This window comes from Prionailurus viverrinus, chromosome B1, assembly GCF_022837055.1.
Source record: "Prionailurus viverrinus isolate Anna chromosome B1, UM_Priviv_1.0, whole genome shotgun sequence".
In the NCBI taxonomy this organism is placed as follows: domain Eukaryota; kingdom Metazoa; phylum Chordata; class Mammalia; order Carnivora; family Felidae; genus Prionailurus; species Prionailurus viverrinus.
In genome coordinates this window covers 20,809,701-20,833,732 of record NC_062564.1, presented here as the reverse complement: position 1 = coordinate 20,833,732, position 24,032 = coordinate 20,809,701, and the positions used below count along the sequence as shown (strand labels likewise).

Sequence of the window (24,032 nt, the reverse complement as noted above, 5' to 3'; positions counted from 1 at the left end):
AAGACGGAGTTTTTGGCCCAAATTATAAGAAATCCAGTGGAGTCACAATTACATTGGCATTAAAACCTAAATTAGGTGCAATATGAAATTCACATACAGTAAAAGTATCCCTGAAACTCATTAAGAGTTTGTCCTGTTATAGACTGACCAAACATTTGTCAGTTTATCCAAATAAGTGAGGTTTTTCTTCTAATGTTCGATCTACTCCTCCTCCAACTGAGCATGTGATAAAGAGTTTGGTTTGTATTTACGAGCAAGGCTGTATGGGGAAAAATTACCTTGAAACAGCAGGATCACATGGACCGTGGGAGGTTCATGCCCACGTGAGTGATTTAGGAACCAAAGGAAGAGCAGGCTCCATAACTCATCTCACATCCACTTCTGGGCCTCTCCTCATGGAGGGGCATGAAAGGCAGGACTACCTGATCTATTTAATTTGCATTTTCTACTGGTTGTTTGTATAGTGAATCCATGTAAATTAAGTGTAGATAGTGGTATGATGCTGCTATAAGATGTGAACATGTAGATATTAGAAAGAAGGGCAGTGGCCCAGTAATAAATAGCATGTGAACAAAGAATAGGAAAGTTGAGACATTCATAGATGATTTTAAGTTCCTAGCGTCCTAGACCTAGGTTCAAGTCCTGGTCTTCCTCTAAAATTAGCTGTCTGCTGATAGATGAGTTACTTTGTAGCTCCATGCCTCAGTTTTCTTACTAGTAAATTCCAATTTGTGTTTTTGGACAAGATGTAATAAGTTACGAATGTCTAGAACTTAGTAAATATTCAAGGAATGTTATACCCCTCTTGCTTTTTCTCTACCTCACTAATTATACAGCTAGAGCCGATAGGCAGTGAGGTGAGGCTAAAAAGAACAGCTCATGCCAAATTATAGAATCTTATATTCCAAGTTATACCCCAGAGTTTTCCAGAGGACATATAGTGTGAGCCATGTATATTATTTTAATTTCCTAAAACTGAAGATTAAATTTTAATATATTTTAAGTCAGTATACCCAACATATCATGTTGACATATTGTCAACAGAAAAATTATTCACACGATATCTTACATTTTTTTCATACTGTCTTCAAAATCCATGTGTAGTTTAATGCTTAACCACATATCTTAAGTTAGTCTTACTGCACTTCAAGTGTCCAAAAGCTTCATAAAGACAGTAGCTACCATATAGGACAGGTAAGCTGTAGACAAAGGTTTTAGTCAGTAGAGTGGAATGCTTTGGAAAGATGAATCTGTTGGCAGTGCTTGGGATAAACGAGTGAAGGGAGCGCAGGCCTAAAATCTAGTTAAGAAGTTGTTATCACAATCTAATGGACAGTTCTCTAGAGTCTGAACAAGGTTGGCAACAGTAGGAATGGAAAAGAGGGGATGGTGGAGGGGGGGGGCAACACTGTAGGATGAGGGCTCACAGGACTTAATGACCCATTCCATGTGAGAGAGAAAGGAATTGAACATGGGGCCAGTTAGGCTAGCGGCAGTAAAACAAATTTATTGGTTTATCACAAAAGAGACTGTTTCCTGCATTTGATCTTACGTGGTCTCCAATTTTACCTAGTTGATAATATAAACCAGCTTTCCAATTCCCTCCTTACATATTAAAGAGCAACAGAAGTACCATATACCCCTACAATTTTTAAAACTAGGTATATGTGTCTATCTTGCTCTCAAAAAGATGTATTTGGACAAAGCTGTAAAATGTTCATCAAATATTGATCCCAACTGACTATTAGCTTGGTTACTTGCAAAGACAGAGACCAAGCCTCATTCACCTCTGTCTCCCCTGCGCCAGACAGGCAACCATATCACAGTAGCCTCTGTAGAAAATGAACACAGGTTTGTTGCACAAACTGAACTACAGAACAAGCAAACTGAACAGTTTTCTTCTTGAGATGTTATGGATGTGCATCTTTTAAGACGGTGATTAAAAAAATTATCTAAACAGCTCAAGTATAAGTTCATCCCAGTGTTTCCGCTCAGATAATCGCAGTTTTTGGTGGTATACCAGTAGCACACATTCATAGAAGCTTGGCTTCTCAATGCATTTTAACTCGTCCCTGAACGAACATCCTTGTAGAATGTCAGGGAAGACTAAGTAAGCAAAGAAAATCTGTTTCGCATCTGTTGTACCACAATCCATTTTAGAAATGGATGGAAATTCTGCAAAGTCCCCAGACCCATACTGGGAGTTACCTTGGAAGTGTTCCTCGACCCATATATATATAACCAATCTCATTTTTCAAAGCATTCAACTAAAGGTGATATGAAGAGCTACATTCAGTTAGACAAAAAATTGAGGGAAAAAATGTTAATGCTAATATTGGTTAGAGATGTATACAAGAACAACAAGCAATTATCTTTTGCCATTGTCAGTCTGAGTGATTTTGAAAGAGAAAAGAAAGTTGTAGAAGTGTTTCCATCCCAAATTTCTAGAGAGAGAGACTGAAGTATCAAGCGAGTTGACAAAAGCATAATTGGATGAATTATATCCGGTCTCATCATTCATTAACTGAAAAGTGTTCACAAGGCAAGAGCGTGAACACCGCCCCCTCCCCCATGCCTCACCTCAGGGACAAAGACGGTTTAGAGGGTACACATCCTTACCTCACAGAGTAGGTGCTGAATCACAACTGTCAATGCCTCAAACTTGGTATTACCACAGGAAAGAAGCTGCTTGAGCTGCAGGATAAATCCACTTTGGTTTTCACATTTTGTTTTATAATGAGCCAACTCAAGTGTTTTTTCAGAAGATAGCACATCTGGAGACGTCTGTGTCTGGATACACAAACTTCTGGGATTCTTCTGCCTGCCCTTTTCAACTGTAAAAGAAATGAGTATACATAGGAAAATATGTGATTTTTATTTTTATAATCACTACCATCTGGGTTCAAAAACAACTAAATAAGCCACAGAAATGCACTTAAGTTATATTTACATAAGGAAAGCATATGGCTCAGAACAGAAATTAATCACATATCTAGATGTTTGGAATGTACAAACACAGACCATGTCTCTAGCCCTGACTTAAAAGATTTACATGGGGCAGAGAACCATTTGTTCATGTACGCGAAACAAATAGATTTAGCAATCCAGACACATGAAAATTGTGTGCAAAATAATGTAGATATCACAGTTTCTAATTTTTTTAGGTAAATTGGCACAGTATCCTGTGACAAGTTCCCTGAGTCTGTATTCTGATCACATATGCTCAAAGAAAAACACAAGCGATTGGACTTTCAACACCTCTCCCTCCTCCTCCACATTTTCTACAAATCTCCCATCCTTTCCTGCTGATGGCCTGGTCATTACAAAGATTTATACTGCAGATGAGTCATTTCCTCATCTCTAATAAATCATTACACATATTGAACACCTACTCACATTTTGTCCCTTAAGTTCACTGCTAAAAGTACTATATTCTCGACTATACTCTGTTTTCTATCAAACACAAGCTTTATTGTTTTTCCCCTCTCCAAGTAGTAATAATAGGCTACGCATTTTTTTTTTAAAGCTCATGCTAATACTCCAAATCCAACTAAGATGCTGTGCTAAGTGATTATTCACTTTCTGTGCCACGGGTGTCCTGGGAATTACTCTATTTTAAATGAAAAACTGCTCAGTTTTGGAACCATTCCAAATATCTCCATCACTTTAAATATCCAACAGAACTGGAAGAACACACAACAAGCTGCTTAGCTTCTTGAAATAAGTAGGCCAAGTAATCAAAGCAAAACTAAATCTGAAAAAAAGATACAAGAAACAAACAAACAAAAAAAGCTTCCCTGTTCTCAGAGGTATTCCTGATGGCGTTCACATTCTGTGCTAACAAACATAAGGAAATTTTATAGATGGGACTTATTTCTTCTAATTTTTCAGGGGGAGGGAAACTAAAGTAATGTCTTGGGGAAAAAAATAAACAAACTTGACTATTCATGCTCCAAGAACCAATTACAAAATACACTCAACATATTCCTTAAATTAAAAAAAAAAGGGGGGGGGGTGAAAAAAGGTTCTCATTTTCTTTGATGCTTTCTATGGCTAAATGACTCATATTTGTATTAATACTTGATAATTCACTGTTCTAAAATGACTAAAATATCTTTTGTGTTTTAAAAACACTTAAAGTGTCAAGTATTTGCCCATAGTCTTTCTTAGTAATCATTAACAGCTACTTAGCACTAACTGCCACTTCCAAGGCAGAGGAAGAAAGCAACCAAGTTCCTTGTCATAATATTCAAGTCCCATAGGGAGAGCTTTTAAGAGTCATATTTTAATGAAAAATAATCTAAATATTTTACAGTTTGTCAAAGTGTCTGAAGTTAGCATTCCTTTATTTTTCATCATTTCCTAAAATGTTCTTAGGAGTTCTACTCTTCACATAAAATAATAATTACATAGTGTTTTACTGCTCAGTGAGTGTTCTCACTTTCCCTCTTTCATCCCCTTAGTAACTCTCCATAGGGAAGGCGAGGTTCCAGGGTGGGAAGGGCCTTGTCCAGGCTCAGAGGGCTTCTATGGGACAGATCCAAAGTCAGAACCTAGGCCTCCGACACCCAGTGTCTACTGTTCCCACCCATCCTGGAAAGTAGAGACGGGGAGGGGACGTAATATCTAATTTAAAATAATCATTTATGCAATAATCATAATAAAATATCACTTAAATATATCAAGCCCCTTATTTGGTAACTCTTCATTTCAGTAAACCTACATGTAGATGAACATCTGCATTTTATATAGTTTCCTATAATTTTATACGAACAGAACAGCAAAAAAAAATCTTTTAACTCTTTGTCCAATTAGAATTCCGTGCAACATATGCAGATATAAATTCATTCTCCTGACACTGCTGTATGTCCTACTAATATTTATGTAATTCATTTGATTATTGATATACTACATTCAGTTTATCATTTCTTGAATCCCTTAACCATGTTTGATTCTTTTTCTAGAATTTCTATGCTGATCAATTTTATTACTTAACACAGTATCAGAGTTTTAAAACTGTTAGGCTATAATTATTTGCAAAATTTGAGATGTAAGTATTTTATATTAACATTTTTGAAGAAAACATTCTTTAAAATTCTTGCCTACTGAGACTTTCTGATGAGTTTTACTGGTCAGGTTCTAGTAAGTTATTTCATAAGGAGATAAATTTAAATTAATTTATTAAGCATTGTTTTTCCACCTTCAGGTTCAGAATACATATACTCTTTTTGTAGCACCAAATTTTATATTTTCCTTCAAATTATCTCTTATATCAAAGTCAGGCAATATCTAGTAATACGTCTGGCTTCGTAAACTTTTTTTTTCGGTCTTATCAGTATTTTAAAATTTTACTGTAGTTAAAATATCTGCTAGCAATATTGTTTGGATAAATTACTTGATATTAATCTTTTTTTTCTTACTAAATGGTTAATTCCATTTCTAACATTATTTTAAAAAGAGGGAGAGGGGTGCCCTGGGAGGCTAAGTCGGTTAAGCATTGGACTCTTGGTTTCGGCTCAGGTCATGATCTCATGGTTCATGAGTTCGAGCCCCGCATCGGGCTCTGCACTGTTAGTTTGGGGTTCTCTCCCTCCCTCCTTCCCTCTCTCTCTCCTCATCCCTTGCTTTAACCCTCTCTCTCTGAAAATAAATAAACTTTTAAAAAGTAAAAAAAATAAAAAGAGGGAGACAGCCTTATTTCTTTCTTGCTTTAACTGTTTCTCAGTGTCCATAGATTTTAAAATAATACATCTCTATCATATTAAGAATCTGTCAATACTGTTTTTGAAGTGTTTAAAAAACACAAGTTGGGTTTGCTGACTCTATGTTAAGCCTCTGAAGCCATTATGATTTTTACTAGATTCTATTTAATTTGATAAATTTTTGTTAAAGGCTTTTCTTAAGCCACAGTGGCTTCAAATTCCTAAGACATTCTTTTCTCTTTTTCAATTAAAATACTTTTTACCATCTGAAATGTAGTTCCTCCTCATTTTTTTGAAGCATAACTGACATTTAACATAATACTAGTTTCAGATGTGCAACATGATGATTCACTATTTGTATATACTGGGAAATGATCACCACAATAGTCTAGTTAACATCTGTTCCCGTACATAGCTACAAAAATTTTTTTCTTGTAATGAGACCTTTAAAGATCCCTCTTAACAGTTTCAAATATGCAATACAGTATATCTACTCTAGTCCCATACTGTACATTACATCCCCATGACCTTTTTATAGCTTGAAGTTCGTACCTTCTGACCTCTTTCACCCATTGCACACCCACCCCCAAAACAAACTCATTTTTTTCAGATATGGCAGTCCAACTATGTAAGCTATAAGGTACACCCTGGAAAACATTCACTGCCCAAGTCTGACTACACTCCAGTCAGGCATATCTCTTGGCACTTAGCTGCTTTTCATTTATGCTTTGCCTGGTCACTGGTTCACCTGTGGCTGCAGTGTTAAGGTGTTAACAAGGCAAGTAGGGGAGGGACAGCACCTGTGCTTCGGTAAAACCCAGCTGTCCACATGACAGCTGCTTTTTCTCTCAGGCTTTCTTTTTCTTTACTTTTCTTAATTTTTTTAATGTTTATCTATTTTTGAGAGAGAGAGACAGAGGACAAGCAGGGGAGGGGCAGACAGAGAGGGAGACACAGAATCCTAAATGGAATCCAGGTTCTGAGCTGTCAGCACAGAGCAGGACATAGGGCTTGAACTAACAGAGTGCAAGATCATGACCTGAGCCGAGTCGGACGCCCAACCAACTGAGCCACCCAGGCACCCCAACAGTGTCTCCCTTTTCAGTAAAGGGGATAGAAACCAGAAAGACACAAAGTGTTCTAGTATGTTTTTTATGTTTTTGAACCATGGGGTAAACATAACACCTATTCAAAATTAAAAAGTAATTATTTTCTAAACATGACTAAAGTGAATTCTGAACACTTAAATCATTAACACGTAGCGATCAAAAAACATAATTAATCCACATTTCTTCCTTGAGGAATATAGACAGGAATTTAATAATACAGGTTTTATTGTATGTGACAACTCAAAATAGATTTGCATTAAAGGAGGAAGGAGAACATTGACGTGTTAATTCTTCTAAGAGTACATATCTTCAAATTTAACATAAGAGCAAATAAGCAACTACAATGCCCTGCACCTAGAAGTGGAAAATCAAGTTGTGACCTCAATCTTCTGCTCCATATACTGTGTTCCCGAAGGGCAAAATCGTGCCATGTGGTAGCTGATGACCTAATTTGAGCATCTTTCCCCCTCCTCACTCCTGGCCCAGTTTGAGATCAGAGATGATACAAAAAAAGGAAAAAAAAAAAAAGTGATGCTCAAAGCCCTAATACTCATAAATAGCGTCCTTCAATATACTAAAACAGAGTTTCCCTTAAATCTTACAGGAGTCATGATTTATAGGAAATCAAAATATGAACCAAATTTGCCTTTGTGTCCCCTTTATTAACATGTTACCATTTTGATAATGTGGCTGTATTTAAACACATAAATTCATTATGCCTATTAATAAGACGTGATTTCAAAGAATCAATCAGAAACCTTAAAATTACATGTTACCTTCTATACAGATTCAGAAGTCTGTCAACAAGATAATTACCAATATCGTGTCTGATCCAACCTTCCTGGGACTCACTCTAATGAAATTGAAACCTTCATTGGGAAAACAGAAGTCGTGAATCAAAGACATATGCTCACTTGAAAACCAACTGGATAACACTGTTCGCCGTATTTGTTCATTATTCTCCAAACCCTCCATTTAATAAAATTTCAAACTAGCCTAATCAACTTACTTATCATCTTCTTGAAGAAAGTGGTTAGGTAAAGAGGAATAGGCCCCCTTTCCAGGCTCTAGTCACTCAGGCATATAGACCCCCACGTCAAGACAAAACAAGGTTTTTGAGAAAAACTTAACCATTAAGACATGGATGAACCCACTACATGCAGAAGACACGTGCATCTTAAGGCCAAACAAGCCATTTACTGAATGTGCTGGCTCTCCAAATATTAAAATCCAGTAAGAGACAAGACCTACTGGAAGAGTTTGCCTTGGCAAATGCAAAACTATATACACTGTATTTAATAAATAACGTTGCCTAATTTTTTGTGTACCTATTGACCTAGTCATTCACTCACCAAATATCTATCAATATCTACCACGATGACTTTGCCGTGTGGCGGGAGCCTCAGTCCTGCCGTCTGGCGGGGGAGACGGGAGGCACAGAGGAAGGTGGTGTTGCACACAGATGCACGAAGACGCCTGGAATCTCAGCTAAGTCATGTCTCTCTAGCATTCATTTCTTCCTGTTCAGCTCTTATAGTATCCACCTGTCTGCATTGTAAACTAATGTCTGTGAGGTAATAAAAGATAGGTAATGAACTAATGTGCTGGTGAGGGCCCCCACAATCTCCACCAGCAGCCTGGACGGACAACCGATTCCCTTCTTTCTGCCTTAATCTGATCCAGCACACCAAACCCTTAAAAGTGACACTTAGCTCTACATGGAGGCCTTTAGTCTGTTTCCTCAGCATTGGATGATGGGTGCTTACCCTGGGATATCTCATGGAAACAAAACATTAAATGAGAACTATTGGGAAATACGTGTTCTCATAAGAGGGAGTATCCAGTTATAAATGATCACCCCCATGACTACTCTTCATTAAGTGCCGATTGGATGTGCTTCTAACAAACTGGTCCCTGCAAAGGTCCCGTAAGGAACTTTTATTAATAAAGGGAGAGATGCCATCTACAATGACAGAATAATTTGATAATTAGATAACAGAGTTATGTGGAGTGTGTGGGAAGAGTCCAGGTGGAGAAACACCTAGATCTGGAGCAGTCAGGGCAGGGTTCAGGAGGCAGAGTTTGCATGGGCATTTGCACATCTGGCAGACAGATAAGCAGAAAAGGCCAGCAGAGGCGCAGGGGTATGGGTGGCCCCAGATATTCCTGAAGTTCAAGTACAAAGAGGTGGCTGAAGCAGAAAGAAGGTGACAGCATCCATGCCACACAAGGTTTGACCATATAGGTGGCTGAGGACGACACTGAGTGGGGGTCTGGGGGCACTATGAAAGCTAGGAGAGGTACACAGGGGGGTCAGGACGAAGGCCCAGGAAGAGAACCCATGGGCCAGGGGCAGTGAGAACAGGCAGAAAATGATGCGTGTGTTTATAAGGCAAAATGGCGGGGGGGGGACTTAGTGGACCAGGTGGATCAAGGGGAGCCCAGGAAGAGCCACAAGCTTGCAGCTAGGAAGTAACACAAGAGGAGTGGATTTGTGCCTGGGAAGGAGAGAAAGGGCAGAGCGAGGGGAGGAGTCTGGTGTGGGACACAGTGAAGAAGGCGCAAAGACATTCTCTGACGCTCTGCTCTTCATTCTCCAGAAAGGGTCTATTCTAAACTCACCTGCTTTGTAACACTTTCCAAATTCAATTGTCCACCATGTCATTTTCCCAAGGAGCCATCAGCTGTGTATCTGCTCCTGTCCTGAATGCTGCCCTCAACACGAGTGTACTAACAGACCCTTCCTGGTTGTACCCAGTGAACAGTAAAGCCATGGTAATCTGTATAATCTTACAAGAGATTTTTTTTTTAATTGTCATCCATGTCATCAATTATTACCTTAAACTTATTATAACTTTTTTGTGTTCCTTTTGTTATTTATTTTTACTAAAAGAATGAATAGTTACCACAGTTTCGAAACTACATGCAATTTTTTCTATTCTAGGTAGCTATGGCATTTATTTACATGGAACATTTCAAGCTCAGCAAAGCAGCGTTTAGACTTTTAAAATTACCCAAGCTGACTCTCTTTGAGGTGGAGGGTAAGACTTTAAGGCACCTAAGCATTAAAAATTTACATTACTCTATCATCAGAATTTGTCACAATGGCTTGTATTACAAATAAAAGGGTTTCACTTTTATAACTTTTAAAGTACGTTATAGAATGGAATGTATATTCCTATTAAAAACTCCTATTTCAGATTAATTATGCTTACACAATTTTTCCTAAGGAAAAAAAAAAACCCAAAAACAAACAAAAAAATAATCCAAACTTGACCTTAACTATTTCCCATGTAGCTGGCAGGAAATAAGCAGATTTCTCATGTTCTTAAAATGGACTACAAAGAAAAAAATTCATTAGGTCAGAAATACTTTTTTTTTAAGTTTATTTATTTTTGAGAGAGAGAAAAAGAGAACATGAGCTGGGAAGGGGCAGAGAAAGGTGGGGGAGAGAGAGAGAGAATCCCTAGCAGGCTAGGCTATCAGTGCAGAGCCCAACATGGCGCTTGGCTTGATCTCGGAAACTGTGAGACCATTCCCTGAGCCAAAATCAAAAGTCAGAAGCTTAACCGACTGAGCCACCCAGGTGCCCCTTTTTAGAAATACTTTTAAGAAGATATTACCTCCCTCAGTCTGTTGGTTCTTTAAATAATCTAGAAGTTCAGCTGAAAATGTTAAGTTTATGAACTGCAGGACTGAAAGAGCATACTATAAACATGGAACACAGCAAAACATTTCTTTTTTTTTTTTTCTTTTATTTTATTTTTGGGACAGAGAGAGACAGAGCATGAACGGGGGAGGGGCAGAGAGAGAGGGAGACACAGAATCGGAAACAGGCTCCAGGCTCCGAGCCATCAGCCCAGAGCCTGACGGGGGGCTGGAACTCACGGACCGTGAGATCGTGACCTGGCTGAAGTCAGATGCTTAACTGACTGCGCCACCCAGGCGCCCCGCAAAACATTTCTAAGTGATACAATTTTAGTCCTGTAACATTAACAATTCTGAAGATACTGAATGAAAATATATTTATTGTAATCATCTAACAGTTTCATCAAAAACACGAATTTTAGTGGAGGAAACAACTCAATTTTTATTTCAACTTAAATAGGGAACAAGTGTCTTTTGCTATACTTTTGTTCGCACTGTGTACGAGCAAATTGGATAGGCCTTTTCACAGAGCACCAGGAAAGGGATAAAATATACATCCACCAAGTCCCTACCAGCGTGCCCTAGCAAAGCTGCGGCTCTAAGACCGCCATAGCTAGATAAGCTCAGTATCGATCTATGACAGAATGTTTTTAGCATAATACCATTCACAACATCAGTTCTCAGGAAATGCTCATCAGTGTGGTAGGAAGCCAGCAAAACCTTCAAGACTCCTTTCAAGGAAACCAAAGAGAAGAATGTGTATTCACGGTACAGTAACAAAGGGATGGTGACAGGTTACATCTCTCATGTTATTCTTGAACTTGGTCCCTGTGAGATCTGTATTCTACAAATGACTGAATCTTTTAACTTTTTACACATAAGTTCTAACGCACCTGTTTTTTTAATAGAGGCTTTTTATAATGGTGCCATCAACTTCTGTATTTTGTAGTCTGAGAGAGAATCACGAGAGAAATTCAAGTTTATTTAGCATCAACTTGGCAATACCTACCACAAATGTACTGATAACAATATTAAACTTTTGTTGACACATTTAAAAAATTATTTTTAATGTTTACCTATTTTTTTGAGAGAGAGAGAGAGGGGTGGGTAGGTGAAGCGAGAGGGAGACACAGATTCTGAAGCAGGCTCCAGGCTCTGAGCTGTCAGCACAGAGCCCAATGCGGGCCCCAACTTATGAACCGCGAGATCATGATCTGAGCCAAAGTCAGATGCTCAACGGACTGAGCCACCCAGGCACCACCCCCCTATTAAAAAAAAATTTGTTTAGGGCGCCTGGGTGGCGCAGTCGGTTAAGCGTCCGACTTCAGCCAGGTCACGATCTCGCGGTCCGTGAGTTCGAGCACGGCATCAGGCTCTGGGCTGATGGCTCAGAGCCTGGAGCCTGTTTCCGATTCTGTGTCTCCCTCTCTCTCTGCCCCTCCCCCGTTCAGGCTTGTCTCTCTCTGTCCCAAAAATAAATAAACGTTGAAAAAAAAATTAAAAAATTTGTTTAATCTTTATTTTTTTGAGAGAACACATTTAAAATATATAAAAGCCATATGTCAAGTTGAGACATTCTTCCTCCACATATTCTTTTATAACTGAAAATTACTTCATGTAAGACAGAAATCAAATATTAATCTGTGTCCAAAGTGACTTCAAAGTGTTTAACTGAAATAATTACAAAATAGGTAATCATTACCCAAAGCCATTGGTATCATAAGAGAGAAAAAAAATAACAAGATGTTGCGAGAATAGACTTGTTAAATAACCCACTCCCCTTGGGGTGCTTGGGTGGCTCTGTCGATTAAGCGTCCAACTTCGTCTCAGGTCATGATCTCACAGTCCATGAGTTCGAGCCCCGCATTGGGCTCTGTACTCACAGTTCAGAGCCTGGAGCCTGCTTCGGATTCTGTGTCCCTGCCTCTCTCTGCTCCTGCCCCACTCATGCTCATTTGCTCGCTCTCTCTCTCTCAAAAATGAACATTATAAAAAAAAAAATTATAGGGGAACCTGGGTGGCTCAGTCGGTTGAGCGGCTGACTTCGGCTCAGGTCATGATCTCACGGCTGGTGAGTTCGAGCCCCGCGTCTGGCCCTATGCTGACAGCTCAGAGCCTGGAGCCTGTTTCAGATTCTGTGCCTCCCTCTCTCTCTACCTGTAACCCACTCGCATTCTGTCTCTGTCTCTCTCAAAAAAAAACATTTAAAAAAAATTTTTTTTTAATTATAAAAAAGATCTACTCCCCTTATTTATAAGCAGCCAGTATCAGCTTTTGAGAATTAACGGTTTGACCTTCTCTGGGTCAGATACTATAAAAAGGCTGCAACCCCCCCTTACCCCTGCAGGCTCTAGAGCCTGGGGAAGTCAGGCACTCAATTTCCCAGCCTCCCTTGCAGGTAGCCAGCCATGTGAATGACACTTAGCCAATGAGATGGAAGCCTGAGTGATTTGTCACCACCGCTTCATTATTTTATTGTTCCTTCCTGGAGCAGTGATCATGAGTGCAAGAGGCAAGAGGCATGTTCCGGAAGCTAAGAAAATAGCAAAGGTGTTGATCCTGACAGAGCTGAGCTACTGAACGTCAGAACAGCTTTTTAGGTGAGACAAGTAAGTTGCTTCATAGTCAAAGCTGTCTTAACTGCAGCTAAAAGCAGGTCTTCTCGACATTCTCAAAAACGAATACCAAACGTAATTTGATGACTTTTATTCTAATTAGATGTTTTCATATTCTGCCTCTCGCTCTTACTCTCTAGTCAAAATGGTTCTCTTTACTGTGGTTTTAAGTAAATGAAATATTTTGTCCTATTAATAATACTTCTGCCTGTCCTCAATATCTATGCAGTACATTTCTCCCCTTGGCTATAATAATTGCTTTTGATATCACTGGCTCAGCAAAAATAATTCTAAGTACAGTGAATTGCTTTCACTTCAATCAAAAGGAATATTAACCCTCTGAGGTTCAAAATTGGACTTTTCATAATAATGAATACAGCTATCAGCTTCAAAGAAAAACTGAATTCTAATAAAACTGGTGGTAAGGAATATTTCTACTAAGAAAATTCTTTTCCCTCTACTGACTCATTATAAAATTAGAACTAACATGCAGAGGCAAAATTCTGAAGTAGAGCTATTTTGGCAAGAGAGACTACTGCCAGACTGTCAGTGAAATCACTTCCAGACTTGGAGGAAAAGCATTTCCCTGACACCGAGCTCTTCATCCATGCTAGACATCCTGCAATGTCACTTAGAACTCTGACAAACACACACTTCCATTTCTTGCCCCTATTCGCAGAGAAGATGACATCCTGACTCTGGTAACACGCTCCCTCAATGCGTGCCACACAACCACAACATTCCGGAGTGCACAGTGTCCTTCTGTAAAGATCCAGTGAAAGGGCCTGGTTTACCTGGGTCCCACTGATCACTGCCCCTCTTGCTGGCACCTCTCTATCCACATTCTATGCTCAGACACATTAAAATGTTTTTGTTTCCTTGAAGAAACCATCCTCTCCCTCCACTCCAGGCTTTCACATGCTGTTTTCTCTGCCTGGAAAACTTTCTGTTTCTGGGCTAACTCCAGATACCCTGAGATCCCAGATTAATTGGCACTTCTTCTGGAAGCCCTCAAGGCTGCTTTACCCACTAGGAGCTGCCTGGGCACTTAGTCCATGCCTGACCAGGATTACTTGATATTCTGTTTAATAATAGGCTGTGCAAAGGCAGGAGCATGTGTGACTGCTTCCTGGTTATATTTTCAGCATCTAGCATTGAACCTGCCACATAGTATGTGTCTAGTAAGTACTCACGAAGTGAATGAATGAATCTTGCAACGTGAAAGACAGTTGGCAAAGAGGAGAAAGGGGGGTCCTGGCTGGCAAAGCATGCGACCCTGGTCTCAGGGTATTGAGTTCAAGCCCCAGTATGGGTGTAGAGCGTACTTTAAACATTTTTTTTTAAGTCTTTTATTTATTTAAGTCATCTCTCCGTCCAACATGGGGTTCAAACTCACAACTCCAACATCAGGAGTCATATGTAGAGCTAACCTTAAAAAAAAAAAAGTTTGATTGCTTATGGAAACAGGGGGAAGTCTGGTAGCAAAGACCAACTATGAAATCCTTCAAATAGACCAAACATACGAAACTGTCAATATTTGGTTGTTTTTTACTTCTAAGAAGAGCAATTTCAAATGCTTCCACATATAAGAAAGACAACTAGAGTAGCGGCAGAGGATAAAAACATATAGAGATTTCAGAGAACAAGGTCTTAGATTCTTACAACCAATTAGTTGCGGATACAGGAGGAAGAACAATGATTTCAAACGTAACTGGTGTTACATGACAGGATAAAGGAAAAACGTGCGTCATGAAGATAAATAAATCACCAGTATTAACTGAGTTTGGGTGATAAGGAGATCATTAGATTTGATAAGGTGATTTTTCAGGTGAAATACATCCAGGGTTTTTTTTTTTTAATTTTTTTTTCAACGTTTATTTATTTTTTGGGACAGAGAGAGACAGAGCATGAACGGGTAGAGGCAGAGAGAGAGGGAGACACAGAATCAGAAACAGGCTCCAGGCTCTGAGCCATCAGCCCAGAGCCTGACGCGGGGCTCGAACTCACGGACCACAAGATCGTGACCTGGCTGAAGTCGGACGCTTAACCGAATGCGCCACCCAGGCGCCCCAAAGGGTTTTTTAATCTATAGCCAGAAAATTCATAGCCTTTGAGGTTAAAGATATCTCAGAAATCCTCTCATCTGATTCCTTTATTTTGTAGCTCTTGTATGATTAAGTGATCAAGGTCATTCCCTTGGTTACCAGCAGAACCAAGGCTACACCCCCCAGGCTCTTGGAATCCAGGTCAGCTCCAGTGCCATTCTGGCAAAGAACGCCACCACCACTTACTTCATTAAGAATATAAACACAAGGTACTGCTTACAGCCCTTTTGGGTAAGAATAAATGCCGGACGTCAATATCCATTTCACTCAAAGATCTCTTGGCCCTTAAAGTTATGTAACGTGGGATCAGCTCACAAAAGATTCTCACTGGGGGTCAGGAGAATTCTATTCTTTACATAATTTTAAAATGCTTCCCACACACAAAACTTTTTTTCATCACTGCTATTCAACAGATCTAACAGAATTATAGCACAAGTCACAGCCAGGAAAACCTGTAAGTCAAGTGTTCTGAACAGAGGTCCCAGGTTTTCCTCACATTTCCACTACTGTGTGCCCTTGGGCAAGACAATACACTTCTCTGGGCCTCTGACTTCTGGTGTAAAAGAAGGTAGTAGGCTAGACCACCTCTAAGTGCACGCACCCTCTAAAAATTTCACCTTAGCCAAATGAATGTTTGAAAGTAGTTTTACAGAAATTCAGAAAATAAAAGGTACCTAAAATAGCAACTGTTAGTCAAACTCTGATAATAAAAGCCTTCGGTCTTTTGCTTAAGCTGCCTTGGAAGTCTATCTGCTTCACAGCAGTACGATAAACAACCTAAAACGTTCGCTTACAGAAGACTGGTTAAATAGATCATGGCTTCCATGACTATTAAAAAGCAGAGGTAGATAAACATGTGTCAACATGAAAATCTAAGAAACATTAACTTTAAAAAGCAAGCTATATTAGAGAGAGAGAGAGTACGTGTGTGTATGCTTCCATTTCTACATGACAAGAGTCTATAAAAATCTATATAGGCTCACACAGGATTAGCGAGTTACTGGAAGGCTATACAAGCACCCATGAGAAGAGGGAGTCTTGACAAGACAGAGGCTCACTTGGAATTGTATAACTTCTGTACAGTTTGATTTTCTCTTTAACTTGGAGCAAAGATGATTTTCTTTAAAGGTTTATAGCTAGTTGGAGCTATTTTAGATCACACAAATTATCTGCAAGTACAAGGCACTCTTTCATTTCTCACCTTATTTCTTTTTTTTTTAAGGTTGAAAAATTCACATTGTCATTTCGGCTGAGAGAGAGAGCAACAGTATTTGCCTCCCAACATTGCATTTACCTTCAAGCAGCCAGCTCAGACGGAGGGAAAGGTCGGCCGACTTAAGTGAGAGGTCAAGGGGAGTTATGAAACATGAGGAGAAGGTGCCAGAAAAAATGAGAGATACCCTCAGGGAAGGGAGATGCCCCTGGGAAACTAAAAACAGCTGAAAAAAAAACATCCCTAGGGACGGAGATGAAAAACAAGACACATCGGGGCTGACATGAATATCAAACAAGAAAAAACAATCTGTTTATATACTCAATCCATCCTATTACAGTTAACACTAACCAGCCAGAATCAAATATAATACACCTGTTTTTATAGCATAACTTCAATATAATTCACCATAGTTGCCATTACCATCTAGAACAGGAGGTAGCAATGGGAGGCAATTAATCGAATCCCCTAAAAGCAAGCATGCAGGTTCACATATGCCTAAGGTATACACTGCATTTATCTCCATCTTAGGCACAGAGAATAAAAAGCAGATACAAGCATAAATATCAAAGGCGGTTTCTTTGATTGCAAACATTTTCCCTGTGAAGCTAGGAAAACTCAGTTTGTTTTGTGGCTCACTTACTACCTTCTCCACAGCTACTAGGATGTTTTATTTTTGGCAATATTTCAAATTTAGACATCTTTTAACATATTGAATTAACCTATCATAATCTCGGTGAGAAAATACATCCTGAAAAACTACAGAAAACCCTCTCATTTCATCTCCTTTTTTAAGAATAAGAAAAATAACAATTTACCTATCTGCTCTTTCCAAAATCACCTGAAGTGCAACAAAATTTAACAGGTGCTGATTTTCACAGGTTTGGTTAGTGTCAGAAAAGAGCTAAGGGAGTTTCAAGGCAACAATTCTGCTTTCGATAAACAAAACAAAAACACATCTGCTTATACTCAGTAGAAGTATCATATGCCCATGTGTTGAAACGTTAAGAGCCAAATACTTATTTTTACAAAGTAAGCCTCGCGCTCTCATTAGAGCTTTCTTTCTGCAATTACTGTATCTCCTTAGAAAATTTCTGATAAGCAGCTGCAAGTTAATCAAGATGTCCCCCATGCAACGCTAAACAGAGATGTATGCAAGACAAACCTGTGTGGAAAATAACAGTGCTTTTCCTAAACCCTGAAGGAAGTCGAAGATTTCGAAGCAACCCTTTGGCAGTCAGTCGTACGTGAATGGTGGATAAGGAGAATTTGGGAGACAACAACATGTCTTCAGAGCAGGTGAAAAGATTTCGCAGAAGAAACAGCTTCCAGGCACGGTCACATACTGTCTTTTTAAACTCGGTACTCTTCAAAGCCAAGAAATAACAGCGGGAGAAAACATGCCTACATAGCAAATGTCATTCCACTGCACATACACAAAAGAAAAAAAACCCCGAGCTCTCCAAGGGTTCCTGGCTTCTGTTTTCACTTCCAGATGTTGTCCAAACAATACTCTTCGTCTGAATAAAATCTCCTCTTAGTGGATCCAGCAGCAAGCAGCCTCTCAATTACATCACACTGTACATGCTTAAGGGCTTGTTATGGTTTTCATCGGGGATGGTAAAGGGGAGGAGAAAGTGGGTGGTCTTAGGAGCTTTATATAACAACCAATAATGTCACGGATTCTCTAACTACTTGAGAGACTGGTGAGGGAAATTAACTACTTTGAGTACCTAATGTTTATTTGGGAATAAGGAGAAAATTAAGATTTCATTACACTCATCTATATTGATTAAAGTTTTTAAAATTACATTCACACTAATAGTGGGCATTTTTTTTCAAGTATTTTGTATTTAAATCTGTTTATAAACCCGATACCTTGGGTACACTTTTTTTAAATGGCTTCAAGTAGTAAGTGTTCCCAGTTACAATTAATAAAACTTCTATTAATGACAGATTGATAAAAGGTTAAACCTTAATAGTCATGTTCTGAGGACCTCACTAATAACCAACAAAAATGTTCTAGAGGCATAAAATTAATTGGGCCACATTCTGATGATGGCACTGACTGATTTACAACTTTCATTTACGGAAAATCAAGTGGCATCTCAGAGTAATGTTTGGGACTATGCACAAATTAGGATCTGTTTTACTGGGATCTGTTCAATGTTTACTTTGGTAGTTTATAAAAGTACACTAAAATGTGATGACAAAAACCAAAAGTACATGAACATATGGTTGTAAGGAAAGTACATAGGCATCATGCTCACTTAAAGGTAATGCCATTAATAACCAGGAGTAACCCAACATTTAACACTGTTTAATTAAATAAAGAAAACAATGTAAAAAAATGATCTATGCTTGTTTCCAAGATATCCTAAGAAAACAAGACTTAGTAACAGAAATAAATGGGGAAATTGTTAGCTCTAAATAGCCCTATTAAGTGCTATCAAAACATGCAGGGAACAGCTACTGTTTTAGAAAACCTACAGAGAATTTAGGGTATGAAGAGGGAAGGACACGGACAGGAAAAAAAAAAAAAAAACCCAAAACTGAGTAATTCCCTCTCCCTCTTTCCTCTTTCCTGGAGCCTGCCATCTGAGAGGCTGTCAATACAAACTCAATTACCTGTCAAGGGTTAGCTGTGGGAAAGATACAACTTGTTAACAAGCTCAGGATGGGTCCTGAAAACACATTGTACCCGTGGCAAGGGAAGCACAAATAACCAAGGAATTAATAAAGAAAAGCTACACTGAGTTGTTGCCTTTTGGCTTTACCAGAGTTAATTACAGAACAATCACCCTTTTGCCAGATTCTGTACATTAACATTCCATAACCACATCCCCCCCCCCACCTCCTCCCAAGAAACCTGTAACAACTAAAATATTAATTAGTATTAAAATCATGAATAGAATAAAATTAAATATTGGCATGACAAACAGATCTGGTAGCACCCCATTATGGATGTCATGCAGTTTTTTTATTCGGAGTTTTTCTCGCTTGTTAAGTAACAATAAACTCTAAGTTACCCTGGTTTAAAGGGAAATCTTTTAGCCTAGTCGATCCACAGGAAGAAATTAGCAACATGCTACCAATTCATTGTATTCATTAACATTTTTCTTTGCACTAAGCTATCCTGCATAGTCAAGTTCGCTAATGATCTTTTTAAAAAGCAGAACAAGGAACTCCAAGAATAAAAAGCAGAAGTGCTAGTCAGAAAGTCAAGGTGGAAAGAGTGGTTCTTGCTTGTGCAGTGAGGTACACACACACATATACACAAGAAGGTGCACTACAGCTCCAGCTGGGTTTTCACTTCTTTCCCTACATGGTCTGCCCCCTAGTGGCAATCTAACACAAGTGAGCCAAAGTAGTGGGGCAGCCTTTTCATTAACAGTTAATGGCCAACTCTTAACTATCTGTGTGCCAGGGACTCCCCTAAACACTTCATAGGTTTTCATTCTTTTATTTATTTTTTGTAAGCTTTTTAAGTTTATTGATTTTGAGAGAGAGAAAGAGAGAACAAGCGCTCGTGCACGTGCGCGCAGGGGAGGGGCAGAGGGAGAGAGAGAATGCCAAGCAGGCTCTGCTCTGTCAGCCTGGAGTGATGACTGCAGGATCATGATCTGAGCTGAAAGGGTCGGTGGCTTCAGTGAGCCACCAAGTGCCCCTGTATTCACCCTTTTAAATAACTGAATGAGTGTTTATTGTGGAATCACAACTATTTTTACATTTATGCTTTGGGGAGGGGTGGATAGGGAAGCACAGATTTAAAAAATTGGCTCAAAAAGATTCTTTGATTACTTATTTGATCAGCCATTAGCACTTGTACATTAGCTGTAGTTTCTGAAGTTAATGCTAAGTATAGGAACGTATCTAAAGGCAAGTGCCCATCTTTGTTATTACACAAATTCCTAACTGAAGAGAATATCTAAAGATCACCAAGGATCTTTAGACAGCAAGGAAAAATTTAAGAAACTTTTGATACCTAAGAACAATGTTACTAAAAATTAGGAGTAAGACAAGTTTTTATGAAGGGCAGAAAAGCTTGTGTTAGGATTTCAAGTGGAAAAACAAAACCATGATTTAAAATTTTATGTATAGCAGGATCTCAACTTAAAGAATAAAAAATATTGAAGGAAGTATACAGAAATGTCACCAATGCTCTGAGTTGGAGTAGGCAGGATTTTCAATGTTTTTGCCATAGGTTTCTGTATTTTCCTATTTAAAAAAAAAGATCACAGCACCAAAAAACAAAACAAAACAGACTTTTAAGTTAAAGTGATAATTCTATCTATAATTCTATAAAATTATAATAATTATATAAAATAATTGTATAAAAAGCCTACAGAATCAGCTGAGTTTCCATTAATGACACAAATAATGACAAACCATTAAAAAACTGCGGAAAGTCTTTAGCAAGGTTTAAAAACAAAGATGTGATATGGATGATGTAAGTATTTGGCATATGGATACGCTATAGTATTACAGTACATTCAAACAAGAACCACAGATTCAACTGCAGTCTGTGAAAGTGTGTGCGTGTGCGCACGCGTGTGTGTTTAATCAGACCCGATTTAAAGAACAGTAAAATTACCGGCAAAGGAAACAACCATCAAAACTAAAAGGCAACCAATGGGATGGGAGAAAGTATTTGCAAATTAACTATCAGATAAAGGGTTAGTATCCAAAATCTATAAATAACCTATCAAACTCAACACCCAAAAAACAAATAATCCAGTGAAGAAATGGGCAAAAGACATGAATAGACACTTCTCCAAAGAAGACATCCAGAAGGCCAACACATGAAAAAATGCTCCACATCACTCATCATCGGGGAAATACAAATCAAAACCACCAAGAGACACCACCTCACACCTGTCAGAATGGCTAACGTTAACAACTCAGGCAACAACAGATGTTGGCGAGGATGCGGAGAAAGAGGATCTCTTTTGCATTGTTGGTGGGAATGCAAGCTGGTGCAGCCACTCTGGAAAACAGTATGGAGGTTCCTCAAAAAACTAAAAATAGAACTACCCTATGACCCAGCAATTGCACTACTAGGTATTTATCCAAGGGATACAGGTGTGCTGTTTTGAAGGGGCCTGTGCACCCCAATGTTTATAGCAGCACTATCAACAACAGCCAACGTATGGAAAGAGCCCAAATGTCCATTGACAGATGAATGGATAAAGAAGATGTGGTGTATATACATACAATGGAGTATTACTCAGCAATCAAAAAGAATGAAACATGCCATTTGCAACAATGTGTATGGAACTGGAGCATATTATGCTAAGCTAAATTAGTCAGAGAAAGACAAATATCATGATTTCACTCATATATGGAATTTAAGATAAAAAACAGATGAACATAGAGTAAGGGAATAAAAAATAATATAAAAACAGGGAAGAGGACAAAACATAAGGGACTCTTAAATACAGAGAACAAACTGAGGGTTGCTGGAGGGGCTGTGGCTTGGGGGATGAACTAAATGGACAAGGGGCATTAGGAAGGACACTTGCCGGGGTGAGCACCAGGTATTCTACGTAGGGATGAATTGCCGGATTCTACTCCTGAAATCATTACTGCATTATATGTTAACTAACTTGGATGTAAGTTTTGAAAAATAATCGATTAAAAAAGTAAAAATAACACTGACATTATGACTAGATAGGATTCAAGCATACACTGTGCAGGGCTCCTTAAGTGCTAGGAAATGCAACCACACTGGGACTGATATGTTTACTGTTAATGATCATAAAGAATCTGCAGAAAATGAATATTTAAACCAGGGATTCAAGCATCTCTATCCAACCTCTTCTAGAACTCTAACACCAACTGTATGCATCTGAATGTTTATCTCCTTACTTTCCCTAACACAACACTATTCCCACATTTTCTTCATTTTTATGCTTCACAATCTTTACTGTCTTATGTTCAAATCTCTGTTCCAGTTGTAGGAAGTTCAACTCAGGGTCCAATCTTTCCACAATGTCATCTTCCTCAATAGGAAGAAGAATGCCTATATTGTGAAAAATTATCTTAAGATTCACATAAAACAATTAGAAAAAATTGCATCCTTCACAGCGCCCCCCCTCCCCAACCCTGTAAGATTATAAGCTCTCCAAGATCAGTGATGTTGTCTTTTATTTCTTTGGTCTCCCAAAAATGAAAGTGATATTATCTATGTAAAATGTTTTAAAAAATAAAACCCATAGAATATTTAAAAAAAAGAAGTTAAATTACTTTTACATCATAATGCTCTGTAACCGATTTTTACACTTAATACAAGCTTAATTAATTTAGGAAACTTAAAAAGTTCCCACGTATTTTTCCAAGGCATCAACTAACCCTCTTGGTTGCTTTTTAATGGCTTTGCAAATGTCATTAAAATGTCGGCAAACATAATTTACACAGGTGGTTTAATTTAAATTTTTTTTTCAAAAATTTTTTTAATTTTTTTTTTCAACATTTATTTATTTTTGGGACAGAGAGAGACAGAGCATGAACGGGGGAGGGGCAGAGAGAGAGACACAGAATCAGAAACAGACTCCAGGCTCCGAGCCATCAGCCCAGAGCCTGACGCGGGGCTCGAACTCACGGACAGCGAGATCGTGACCTGGCTGAAGCTGGACGCCTAACCGACTGCGCCACCCAGGCGCCCCTACACAGGTGGTTTAATTTAAAACACAGGTGTCATTAAATCATCCAGGCTGTTTCCTATTTTCCCTCCTAAACAATTGTGAAAGGCAATGAACACATAAGTCGATTTTTTTTTCCCTTTAAACAACTCCAATAAATGGAATGCCTGGATAGAAGACTCCTGTTCCATGGCCCCACGGTGCCTCCAGAAAGGCTGTGAGAATTTACACACCCTCAGTAGTATGTACGTGGCACCTGTTCCTTACTCACTCACCAACACCAGGTATTGCTGTTAAAAACATTCAAGTACTGACAGCACATATTTTGATTAGCAATTTGTATACTCTTTCATGTTTCCTACAACTTCCTATTTTTTTCTTTCATGTCTGACCATTTCACTCTTCTCCTGAAGGCTCGTCTTTACGTGCTGATGTGGAAGATCTGTACATGTTACGTGTCACATACATCATCCTGGTTTGTTGTTTGCTATTTGTATTGTTTATAATTTTTGACAAAGAACAAATTAGTTTCAGGTGTAACAACACGATTCAATACTGGTATAGACTGAAAAATAATCACCATAGTAAGTCTACTTATGCTTAACATCCATCACCATGTTTATAATGTTTTTGACAAAAGGGAAGTCTAAAACTTTTGTTGCCATAATTATTAGTCTTTTCTTTTGTACTAATGTTCCTGGAAAAGGCCCTTTTCCATCCAAGTCTGCATTCTTAGTGCTCTGATCATTCTACTTTTTGTTTAAAACTTCGATCGATAGGGAACAGATTGGCTTGTAGTGTGTGAAATAGCAACCTAACTCCGGCTGAAAAGATAGCCTTTGTCCCAACAAGACGTACTAAATAATCTATACATTTCCCTGATGTGGAACACTAATTCTATCACATTATCAAAATAGCATCTCCTTTTTAAGTAGCAGAAAAGTTATAATCCTAAACCAACAAGGAAAGAAAGATTCATCCCTGTTCTCACCAGAGGAA

The 24,032-nt window shown here is 38.6% G+C and overlaps 1 protein-coding gene and 1 long non-coding RNA gene across 6 annotated transcripts in view; one reads left to right on the top strand and one right to left on the bottom strand.

Moving 5' to 3' along the window:
* Nucleotides 1-24,032, bottom strand: part of MTUS1 (microtubule associated scaffold protein 1) — a 171,396-nt gene that overhangs the window by 34,181 nt on the left and 113,183 nt on the right. For 4 of the 5 annotated variants that reach the window (XM_047856103.1, XM_047856104.1, XM_047856105.1 and 1 more), the window contains one exon: nucleotides 2,620-2,834. In XM_047856103.1, coding sequence (XP_047712059.1) covers nucleotides 2,620-2,834 — 215 coding nt within the window. Of the gene's footprint in view, nucleotides 1-2,619; nucleotides 2,835-17,557; nucleotides 17,691-24,032 lie in introns of those variants that run through there. The other variant, XM_047856106.1, reaches the window with a different exon arrangement.
* LOC125163864 (uncharacterized) lies at nucleotides 12,953-17,729 on the top strand. The gene is made up of 3 exons (XR_007151573.1): nucleotides 12,953-13,059; nucleotides 16,402-16,504; nucleotides 17,597-17,729. It is a non-coding gene; the product is annotated as an uncharacterized LOC125163864 (long non-coding RNA).